The sequence below is a fragment of the Melopsittacus undulatus genome, chromosome 6 (genome assembly GCF_012275295.1).
Source record: "Melopsittacus undulatus isolate bMelUnd1 chromosome 6, bMelUnd1.mat.Z, whole genome shotgun sequence".
Taxonomy (NCBI): domain Eukaryota; kingdom Metazoa; phylum Chordata; class Aves; order Psittaciformes; family Psittaculidae; genus Melopsittacus; species Melopsittacus undulatus.
Window position 1 is genome coordinate 82,559,878 of NC_047532.1, and position 12,387 is coordinate 82,572,264.

At 37.5% G+C, this 12,387-nt stretch overlaps 1 protein-coding gene across 3 annotated transcripts in view; it reads left to right on the forward strand.

Annotated features, from left to right (window-relative positions):
- Positions 1 to 12,387, forward strand: part of TENM1 (teneurin transmembrane protein 1) — a 235,949-nt gene that overhangs the window by 77,781 nt on the left and 145,781 nt on the right. For 2 of the 3 annotated variants that reach the window (XM_005148358.2, XM_013128841.2), the window contains exon 3: positions 6,623 to 6,863. In XM_005148358.2, the coding sequence (XP_005148415.2) occupies positions 6,623 to 6,863 (241 nt within the window). Of the gene's footprint in view, positions 1 to 236; positions 255 to 6,622; positions 6,864 to 12,387 lie in introns of all 3 variants that reach the window. The other variant, XM_034063828.1, reaches the window with a different exon arrangement.

Consider the following 12,387-nt stretch of genomic DNA (forward strand, 5'->3'; position numbering starts at 1 on the left):
ATATTATAAACTGAAACTTGTTTCTGTTTACTAACTGCAGCACAGAGTGGCATCTTACAGTGCATTTTTATGTGCAAAATTATTCTACTTCAGCAATCCGGCTCCCAAGTTAAAACACTGAGTAATGGAGTTAATTAAGGAGGAGAAGTGCTGTTGTGGCTCTAATGGTCTACAGATATAAGTGAGGCAAAGTTTGTCTGTCACTGCACCAGCTGATACAGCTGGAGAAAGAATAGATACTCAAAGCCCAAAGTGTTGTGCTTTGTTTGAGTATCTTGACATTTCTATCATCAGACAAAGCAAAAATACTCCCCCATGTACACCTACGAAAAAAGAGTGTATCCATCTTAGTTCAAGAGTTGTAAACAGTAAAATTGACAAATTAAGTTTATGGTATAAAGATGACAGATGCCAGAATTTTTTGAATCTTGAAAGGCAGAATGTTACCGAATACATCCTATCTGCAAAGTGGGAAGGGTGTCCATGTGATAGTTCCCTACAGATAAATCACTCCTTTCTTTTTTCACTAATGAATTCTCACCTGTGTTCTTTTGCCTGAAAAGTTCTCCCACATCTTCCTCCAGCTGAGTCAAGAAACAGCTTGTTTGCAGAGACACTTCTGAGACACTTCTGATTTATCTTTCAAAACACTTAGTTTTACAGTATTAGTTCACTTTTATCATGCCACTTATTCATGTTTTACCAGAAAGAGAGTCCAGCCCATATTATACCACCCTGATGTGCTACAGTAATGGCAAATTACTGGCAAATACTTAAGTCCTGCTTATGAAAATTCCTTATGTCGCTCTCTGTTGCTAGAGGTTTTAAGGTATTGATACTTCCTGTTGTATGCAGGTAATAAAGTCCATGTATACTATTTGAATTGTGAAGATTTTCTAGTAGAGTTTTTAGTAATCCAGCACTTGTTATAATTCTATGATTTGTTTGCTAGAAATAGACTAAAAAATGTAAACTAAAATAATGGGAAAATCCCAAATTTACAGTAAATATGAACTCCAGAAAGAATTTTAGCTGCCTTTAGCACTATTTCACGAGAGATTGTATTAAACAGTATTAGAGAAACAAAAAACATTCATGTCATTAAAAGGAGCAGTTTCTTAAAGTATTACTTGATGGTGATGCTCCAATCATTCCTTTTTACTTTGGTGTTCAAAACTGGGTAATTATCTTTTTCTAATGTTTCCTATAATGGGGTCCATTAGGAGGATTTACAAAATATAGTCACTTAGGTTTTACAGTATAAGTTTTGACTTTTAATGTAAAAATAGGAAAGGAAATGCTGCACAGCCATTATAAAAGTCCTTGCTGTCCTTGTAGCTTATATGCAGAATAGATTTGTTTTTCCTACTTAGAGCACACAATGCTCAATGAAAGTATTATTTGTGTCTTAAAAACAGTTGAATTGCATCATACTTAATTCTTAAATATGTGTAAATTTGGAAATGCTGAAGGACAAATAAGTTTCTGTTAGCATTAGGAAATTACTATAATTCTTATTTTACCCAATCTCTTTTTGTTAAAATGATCCACAAATTATGAGTTTGAAGCTGTTATCGTGTGTGTGGATCTGTGTGTATAATTGTAAGGGATTCAAGGGAATTGAGCATATGTGATACTGAGAACATAAAGGAAATATTTAATGGGATCAGTATGAACACATTGGACTGAGTCTTTCAGTATTATAGATTCCTACATTGTTACGTTATGATAATGTAAATGCAGCTGGTTTTTATGCTTGCTAAAAATTGCCACCGCAGAGGCATGAGTTAGTTGGCTGTAGTAGCAAGTAGTATGAGTGACTGGAGGTCTCTAAGTCTCTTTTACTTTGGATGTAAACTTTGAGTCCATATGACCTTTAACTTGCAAGCTTTCATTACATTATAAATTTAATTTTGCATAAAACCATATGGTTCATAGAATTCTTTAGACATATTTGATATTTTATATTCTGAGAGATTTGCTGTGTAGTAAGGCTGAGAAATTTATATTCAGCAAAACAATAATCTAAAGGTAAATTGGTATTAAAGGTGCTTGTTAAATATTTTCATATCCTAGTGGTCTAACAATGTTCTCAAAGCACAGGATTTTGCAAGTAAGATAGGCCACCTAATGTTGAGCTCCCTCAGAAGGAACAAGTGTAGAATAAATTATTGAAACACAATGTATTTTTATGTACATCAGTAGAGAAATTTCAAACACTTTTTTTTTCATATTCACCTGTTCTCAAAATATGTGACTGAATGAATTTAAAAACTGAAAAAATTAAAATATCCCAAAAGCAGGATTAGGTTAAACACAAACCTTTTAAGGTTCATTACTTTTTAATATATTCTCTCTGATATACTTCAGTTGGTAACAATACAGGCTATTGTAGTCTTGTCAGTAAATGATAAAACAGTTCAATTACCCCTTCTTTCTATGTGCATCCAAAATTTATAGTAAAATATACTTCAAAACCATTAGGAAAATATTTCGACAAAGGCCTGGCTTGTTTTCAAGACTAATTTTTAATCAGGTGCTAACTAGTTGATAAAGCTGCTCATTTAATTTTTGTCAGTCTTTAAAGCAATTTGGATACATGTTTATGATTGTAAAGGCATTTTAGCCTCTTAAGGAAAATGAGTTTACATTAATGCTGCTCTTGTCCTTTGGTTGGTGCCTCCATTAGCTTTTGAGCATAATGGCAGCACTAGTCTTACATGGCAGAGTAAGGGAAGTGTCCAAGTTAAGTAACTTTCCACTTTGGAAGAGCAGATGCCTCGTAAAATGCAAGATCTGAATTCTTGTGTGTCCTGAAGGAAAAAGCAGTAGTAGTGCAACTCAGCAGTAAAAGATCAACTGTTGAGGTCTGTGCTCCGTAACAGTAGGATACCAAGCTCCATTATACAATGCCATGGAGCAAGGTGTGTTCAATATTAGATAAGGGCCATCCAAAAGAATGAGTCAGAACCAAAGAAGAAGGAACTTTCAGGACAGGAGCAGAATTCCTCCCTTTAAACTTCAAAGAAAGGAGGGCGAGAAGAAATCCATTTTAGAATTACAATGAACTTTTTTCTCTTTTTGTAGCTGGCATCAGTGCAGTAGTTTCTTCTTTGGACTTAGTGTGTGGAGTTTGGGAAGTGTCACAAAATAGAAACGCTAAACAAATTAACTTTGGTATTGAAGAATGAGAGAAAAAGCCTAAAAAGGGGGAAAGAAGTTTAATGGAGTTCATGGAGTGGGTGGGGGAGTATGAGTTAAACAATGCAGATCCTGTATACAACAAAGAGGAGAATGTTATATAGATCTTCTTAGGAAACACCACAGTTCTAGATGTTCTCTGTGGAAATGAAAGAACTATTTAAGCTAGTGGATTCTCAGGGGAAAGAATTTGGAGGTTTTCTAAACATCCTCTTCTTTGTAAAAGGACTAAATGCAAGGGCAGATGGGAAGGCCAATAGTGACAGCCAGGAGCATCTCTTCTGACTTGGACACTCCTTGGCTGAAAACCTGACGTGAAACAAATGATTGAAAATGTAATGTTTGAGCTGAATTCATGTTTTATAGTTCTGTTTTTAGATGGATGGAATCTTCTACTGTGTCAATGAACACACTGAAAACAAATAACACTGTATTTGCAGAACCTACACAGACTTCTTGGTGTAAATAAAAAGTTTAAAATCTGATTCTTGGCAATGATTAAAAATAAAACCAAGAATCGTCATGGAAAGAATTATACTGAACAATAGCAACAGGATAAAACTTCATAGCTGATTCCTGTGTCACTCCTATACACTTTGTTGATGATTTTTGGGGATGGAGCTAGATGTTCTTTCAGGTTCCCTTCCAACCCAAACGATTCTATGATTTTGGAAACTTACTGGCTTTAGGCAAATTATCTTGTCACTTTTTAAGTATTTAAATGATGTTGCATTAAGTTATTTTACAGAGTCTACTGTTTATCAGAGTCCTAAAGAATCACATGTGCATATTTAGTTATGATGCTGCTTTATATCCCAAGCAGCATTTTTTGTGGTATAAAAATAAAGTTAATGAGATGTAGACTTAGTTTCAAGCAAAATGAAAGTAACTTTGCCAAATTAGAAAGTCTGTAAAAACTAATTGGAAACTCAGGCTGATTCTCAGCATAATGAATTTGCAGTGCTTCACTGAAGGTCTGATGCAGAAGACTTGTCTTTAAATTGCCAAAATACTTCAGAACCTGATGTGAGATTTCCTGCGATGCCAGTAGCTGATGGAGGGGTGACAAGTGTGATAATTAAAAAGGAATCCCCCAGGAAATCTGATGTGTTAATGTATTGTGATAAATTGCACTGGGAGATAGGAGGTACCTCACCATCCAGAAATACTTTGTGGTTCACAAAGCAGAACCAGTCTATTGTTTTGAACAAACTAAACTATTTGTCAGATAATTGTGTGCTATTGATGGGATAGGGATAGTACAGATAAAAGAGGACGAAGGGAACTAAAAGATGCTTTTAGTTATACGGAGTTTTCCCATTTACCTAGAGAAGCAGTCACCTTGGCTGCTCAGCATTTACTGCGTAGCTTTTGATGTACCTTGCAGAGTCTAACTCTGTGTCCTGGCAGAGATCAGCAATTTTCTAACAGGACAGTGGCACAACCATTAAAATGGCTTGTTGTGCAAATTGTGGGTTGTTATAATCCTGCAAATTTTCTGTAGAGTGCACTTAAGATTGATACCAGTAAATAAGGGAATGTCATTGATCACATGCTTGAGGATGCTGGACATCAAATATTATGTCCAAAATTTGGGTAGCCTTCAAATCCAAAATAGCAGGATACAGGATTTAGTGAGATTAATTACTATATGAAAGTGCCTTAGCAGATTATTTCAGACCTCTGGACTGTTGACTCCAGTGATTTAATTTACTGAGGTCTCCAATTTTCTAATATGCTTAGAAATGCTTTTCTGGTATATGCAAACTAATATTACAGCATAAACCTTAATGCAACTGTACCAATGCTGCCTTGATAAAAGATCAATGAAATTAAAAGGATTAAGCCTGGGCCAAATCCGTGACAGCTTTGCTTACCGCAGCATAGAAAAGCTTATGTGGAGCACTAAACAACCTTGTTCTCCAGTTGGGGTAAATTGGGACTGTCACGCAGAAAAGGTGCTTTTCTTTCCAGCAGCCATTCCGAGAAGGGAAGGGACATGCTTTCATCTTTCACCTTGGAGACACATCATGTCATAATTTAAAGAAAGCATGTGTTGTAAATGGATGGCAACAACAGTTCCTTGCAAGGAATTTCTGCAGGTTCATCAGAGCTCTGCTACAGCTGGTTTTGTGCAGATTTAACTGGACATCTGCTAAGGTAAAAGGGAGGGTGAGGGTGAGTATAGAAATGGGACAAAGCTGTGTTAGACCCTGAGGCAAATTAGCTGGAAGAGTTTCAGGTTAATAGCTTCACAGTTCACCCAGTCTGGCAGTGATTTTTATCAGCATCTTCATTGCAAAGTATTTGTTATTGTTTCTTTCAAATGCAGTTTTTTGCCTCAGTTCTCCATAGCTGCATCTCTTGATGTGTTGAGAAGTTTTGAAGAGTCTTGGGGGAGGTAAAGAAAACAAGATTTTATTGTCCCTTCCAGGTACCATTACACCATATTTGTATCTTTGTCGTCTTTTGAGGGGGATTCAAGCTCAGGGGCACAGCCTGGGACACCTGAGAGCTGCACGGCAGTGTTAGCACAGGGCAGTACCCATGCGATTACACTGGCCCCCTGGGGTGCTTGAGGGCAGAGCTGAGGGTCCCACAGAGCAGTGGCAGCACAGGGAGTACATGGAGTAGTACAACTTTGGGTGCCCACCATGTGCATCTTTCACTCCATCTCATTCACAGCCCTGTCCAGTAGCTGTGAGCTCCTTGTTGGCTCATCTGCCTTTAGATGCCATAAAACCTTTTTTCTCTGGGTATCCAGATTATTACTGCATCAAATAGTCTTTAAGAGGGCCTTTTCCCAGGTCTCATTTAACAAATGCAGTAACAGACTCACAGAAATGTGTAAACCTTGGTTTATGAAAGATGTTTGTCAGGTGACAGGAATTATTCAATTCTTTTCTCCCTTGATTTGAAGTGCAAGACTTATTCTTAACACTGTGTCTGTTTCTTTCACAGATGTTCTTAAATTAGAAGTATACCTCATGAAATCAGTTGGCATCTGCGCTGTAGTTCAATGTTAACTTGATTTATTTGTTCTTTACCCTCATCCCACAAAATGCGATGACAAATCAAATGAAATTTCTGTCTTTTTTTGGTTGATTGTTTTTGGTGGGGTTCAGTTTTGGGTTTTTGTGTTGTTTTTTTTTATTTTGTTTGGTTTGCTTTTTGTTTTGTTGAACTGCTGAACTACACTGCTGGAGGGTGTGTGTCTGTATCCGATATTCTCCATTCAGTAGACTGTTATGTTTTAAATTACTTCACATGTTGCAACAGCGTTTGACAGGCAGCTGGGTTAACAACCTCATAAAACACCCTGCTTTAATCCCAATAACTACTACATCATACTCATGCTCTCTTGATCTTTCTAAAATAATAACCCTCTGTGGGTTTCTTTGCCTTCTCCTTGTTGTTTCAGATATGCCAGGTAGTCCACACAACCAGTTCACCTTCAGACCCCTCCCACCGCCGCCTCCACCACCCCATGCATGCACTTGTGCCAGAAAACCACCTCCACCGGCTGACTCTCTGCAGAGAAGATCAATGACCACCCGCAGCCAGCCCAGTCCTGCTGCCCCGACTCCCCCCACCAGCACCCAAGACTCCGTGCATCTCCATAACAGCTGGGTCTTAAACAGCAACATCCCATTGGAAACCAGGTACGGACTGACTGTTGTACACATTATATCCCAAATGTCAAAAACCAGAACATGGGGAGAAGGCCTGATGTTGACATGAGATGGTGATAGGGAATTATAAGTTTGTCATTCAGGAAACGCCAGTGCATTTTGATGTGAGGCCAGGTCATGTGGCAGTGTGAGGTCTTATTTAATTCATTCGATTAGATCATTAATACTCATAAAAAGCACATACTTTGCAAAGTTTTGAAAGACATTGATTTCCTTAAGGTGTGTAGCTTACATCAGTGGTTTAGAGTTGTGTGCAGTCAGGATTTGTGCTTATCTTCTTGTCTCGCCCTCCCACATTCTCCCAGGGGCATTTTGTAATCAGCAAATAGAAGTTTGATTTAATCACTGCACTCTGCCCCTTTGGAGTCAGTCAGTGTCAGGCTGTAGCTTTCCTGTGCATAAGAAAATACAGGAAATAATACAAAAATAGTATTTTTCACAGTGCAAATTTGAACACTTGATTGCATGTGTATACAAAGAATGTAATTTGATAATCCTTTGGTAGTGGAGAAATTATATGGGCCCAAGACAGGTATTAAGCATGGAAGGCCTTAACTCTGGGAGCTGGGAAAAGGAGGGTTCAACTTCAGGGTCATTTACACAAATAATCTACTCTGCAAAATAACTGAAAGCAAATGCATGTATTCAGTGAACCTGTGTTTCACTACCCAAAGCTCTGCCAGAGCTAAATGCACAATTTCCTCTGACCTTTTGCCTATAATCTTTTTGTGTTCTCAATAAGTATTAGCTAATTTGATGGCTTTCAGCTACAGCTGTGTTTGCTGACTTGATGCTTGAAACAAACCTTTGATTTTCTACAACCTTCTTCCTCTTCTCTGTGAACAGAGCACCGAGAAGCTTTGACTGGGGTTTCCTGTGGGGTTTGGCATTTAAAAACATGTAAATGCAAAGTACCTGACTCTCTGTGTAAGTTGTGTTTGATGGAACAGGTGAATGTCCAACATCCAAATAATCTGATCCGGAGAATACAAGGTATTATGCAGGGAAATGTTTTCTTTTTGATACACGTATGACCAAGGACAAATTATAACAGTAAATCACTGAAACCTAAGTGCTGTTCTTTTATAAGAAGGTTTTATTTTATTGCAAAACTTGATTTTACTATACATCTTTAAACACTTAACTGCTGCTAGTGTCAAGTGTCAAGTTAGGTTTGTCACCTAACAAACACCTAACAACTGTCAAATTGTTTTTCTCTGAGAGGCTCTTAAGTAAGGATTGAAGAATAAGCTGATTCATTCTGAAATGAAACTTTCCTTATTTGTCTTAAGGGCAAGTCACAAAAAGAATGGAGGAGGATGGAGGCTTTTCTCCAGAAGTGAACATGAAATTTTTAGTTCAGCGAGTCCTTCTAGAGCTAGATGCTTCTGTTAACACAATCCTTATAAAGATAAATCACTGTCATTTCTGACATAAGAAGCTTATATATATACATATACCTTCTGCTGCACCCAAGGTTGATCCCTCTGCATTCTGTACCCATTAAGTACCTTTTGGTTCCCTTCAGTTAACAGGTAGATCTTGTTTAGCCTTTCTGCATCCCTCTTCACTCTATTCTCATCAGAACTCACTGGTGAAAATACTTTGCAATTTTAAGTCTCTTTTGTGTACAGTTTAGTTTTCCTGGTTTCTTACTATTTTTGCAACTTTGAGATGTCTCATAAAGGACAAATATGTAGATATATAGTTACATATATAATTGTATAATTGGGCACTGACAAAAGACACTGTGCAGTGGATTAGGAATTCAGACTGGAAAGCATAGTCCATTTTAGTGATTCACAAAGTCTGGGAATTTTCCACATTCCTGCCCTTCAGTGGTTGTTTCAGCTGATCTCATGCACCCTCTGGTAGCTAGCTGCAGCCTCTCATGAAGCTGGCTGAAAGGCTGTATAATCTGAAAGTCGAATCTGTGCGACTGTTTGCCAAGATGTATCTGCAGTTTATGTGCAGACAAGTGATGGAGCAGGGAAACATTGTAATAAAAGACATTTGTGATTACCAGTTCCCAGAAGCCTATAGTGCACAACACAGCCTTAGCGAAAAAGAGCGGCTTGCAGCTTGGTTTTTCTTCCTTTAACAGGGAATGATTCAGCTAGAATTGAACAAATACTTTGGCCTAATATCTGGATTCTCTTGCTTTCCTTCTCCATTAATATTTAGCTGCCCATTAAAAATAATCCTCTGAAATAAAGGGAAACATGTCAATGGCAGCTGTGGTTTTGTGCTAAACCTTTAATAGTACCAAATCTACCTAATATATACATACCTAATATATCTAAGCGGATTTCTTTTTTTCTTTAAATTTGGAACATTTGCAATCAAAAAGAAGACTTAGTGATGTATCCCCTACTGTAAGAACTAGGCACAAATCAGAATGCACATGGTCAGCTTTTCTTCCAGCTGTATCTCCTGTTAATCCATGAACAGCACATGTGTTTGCACGGTTTATCTGCAGCCATGTAATATTAGAGAGTTTTCAGACAGGAAAAGATTCCCTACAACTAATCGCATGACTGTAAATCCTGTTCACCCTGGACAGTCAGAAGCAAAGCGACTTTAAGAGTCTGCTTGTAATGATAATGTGTCATCTTTATGTAAAAGAGAATTCTGTAGTTCTGAAAATGTTTGCAGTACTCTGATTAAACATGTATTCTTATGTAATTAGAATTTGGAATTCTAGATGAGACTCCAGAGGGCTGCAGTAAAACACATAGACTGAGGTATGTGTTCTGAAAGGGTTTTTTTTATTGAGTAAAACTTCATTATATGCCTATAGAAAAGGGCAAATCAGAAATTCTGCTTTGTGCTTCATCTGGAGGTGTTATATGCAAGGACTTATGCACAATAATTTTGTCAGGAGCCAGCTTACCGGCCCAACTGTTTAATGGGGAGACTGACCTGGAAAGGGGAAATGAGTTCTTCAAGTTCACCCAGGCTTTTGGCAAAGCCCAAGAATAGTCTAAATGTATGTCATTGCCAAGGCCAGTTCTTTAACTCTGGCAGTTATTCCAAGCAACCCAAATGGAAATTAGAATTAGGCACACCTTTAAAACTTCAGAGGACATGATATAGAATAGCTGTTGATGAAGAAATTGGAGCTGTACCTGTAGGTACAGCGCTGTAATGTGCCTGTAAATGCAAATGCAGACTCTATCTGTATGCACTCACACACAGTTTTGGGAAAAAAAAAACCAAACAAACATATTCATTATTAAAATGACTTATGAACATGCAGTAATTTCATTGTCACCCAGAAAACTAATTTGTAAGTATTGCCAGAAAAAGACTGCAAGGATCCCTCTCACCACATAAAAACGCAGAAACATTGATTCTATTTTTTAACATAATGTTATTTGGCTCTTACATAAATTGATTTTTTCCTTCTCCTCCAGTTAAAGTACTTGCAACCTATTGCCTATTCCCTTCTTTTCCACTGAAATAATTGTGGTTTTCAGGTTTCATAGATACTTTGCTCTAATGTTTCAAATCTTATGATTTACACTATAATACATTGTCATTATCTCTGACAGCCGCATCTGAACATAGCTTACTACTTTTTATGGAGTACGTATTAAATCCTAACAATTCAAAGAAGTGCTTTTCATTTTCTCCGTGCCCACTTGGTTAACTCAGTATTTGTTTCCATATTTGTATTTCGTTGGGGTTTTCATTGTTTGCTTGGGTTGTTTTTACTGGTGTCTGCTATTTATTTTGCTACTTAAGGCAGAATCCCAAATAAGAAGGCAAAACTAGATCTTAAATAAGGAGTTTTACCTGATGTGATTTCTGATCCTCCCCACAGTCTATTATAGTTCTCTCATGGATAAACCACTGGACATGCGTATTTTTACTGACGTTTTACATTTAGATTACCCAAGCATTAGAATTAAGTTTTCTGTGTAAATATAAAAGCTTACTTGATTTTGATTGTGTTTCCAAGTGTGGTTTTCTGGTTTGGGTTTGGTTTTATTTTTGTCCTGTTCTGTGCTTCAGTGTTTTACATATTTGCTTGTTCCTTCCTTCTTAAAACCTTCTTTTTCCTAGTTCCTCTAACCCATTTAGCAGTGTTGGCAGTAAGGTTAATGCTGTGCTGAATGGACTGAAATCTCCCTTCACTGCGCTGGCAATGAGCCAAGTACTGTGGAAAAAGACAGCTTAATTTAAGCAATCTTATCACCATGGTAATAGCTCCTCTAAGGGGACAGTGACGTACCAGACCATGAACCTGAGATTCAATTATCATTAATTTATATAAAACTTTGAAGGACTGTAATAATAAGAGATGTATTTGGGGTTCAAGGCAGTTATGATTTTTAGTTACTATTCAGCAATATTTCACAGCCCTGAAGTTTAATTATGCTCCAAACACTTAAAAACTTCCAGAGTTCTGGAGTTCAAGAAGGTTACTCAGATCATCATAGAATCCTAGAAGGGTTTGGGTTGGAAGAGACCTTAAAAATCGTCTAGATGTAACTCCCTGCCATGGGCAGGGACACCTTTCACTAGAGCAGGTTTCTCTAAGCTTCATCCAACCTGGCCTTGAACACTGCCAGGGATGGGGCAGCCACAGCTTCTCTGGGCAACCTGTACCAGCACCTCCGCACCCTTAACAGGGAAGAATTTCTTCCTAATATCTCATCTAAATCTAGCCTCTTGTAGTTTAAAACTGTTCCTCCTTGTCCTGTCTCTACAGGCCCTTGTAAAAATTCCCTCTCCATATTTCTTGTAGGCCCCTTTAGGCATTGGAAGCTGCTCTAAGGTCTGCCTGGAGCCTTCTCTTCTCCAGGCTGAACAACTCTAATAGATGGGCTATCCATATAGATTCTATCATATAGATGGAATAATTCCTTTTGTATTATTATTTAAGATGCATATTTAAGACAATCTAGATTTCTGTTTTCCTAAAAATAACATCTTGTTTAGAATTCTGTTTTATTATAGGGGAGATCTTGACAACTATCACTTAGCAAGAGATTTTTTTTCTGTACTATGGTTTTCCCTTGTTTGTTTTTAATCAAACCTATAATTATTTGTGCTCTTCAAAAAATATACTGATAGACTTTCAAATCACAGGAACCTGTACATACTTTCTGTTTAAGGTGGAGTAGTGCTAAAAGCAGACATAATGCAGAAATACGTGTATAAATACACACACTGTTCTGTGTGAGCTCTTGGAAGGTTTATTCTTTCTCCTTGTTCTCTTCATTTGTTCATCTTGTGAATCTTGCCCCCACTGCAGAGACAAAGAAAGCACTTTTATGTCTTCATTTTTCCCAGTTCAAGGTTTCCATAGCAGACAGAACAGCTTTTACAGCTCCCGAGGCACACAGGTGTTAATGATCATAAGCCACCAAGCAGAGAGACAATTACTATTTGAGCAATGCAATTCATTAGGAACTTGTTTGCAAATGTAGCCTACTCCTGAGTTAAATGACCAGGCTTGTGGTTATTCAAAGAATAAATGCAAGGG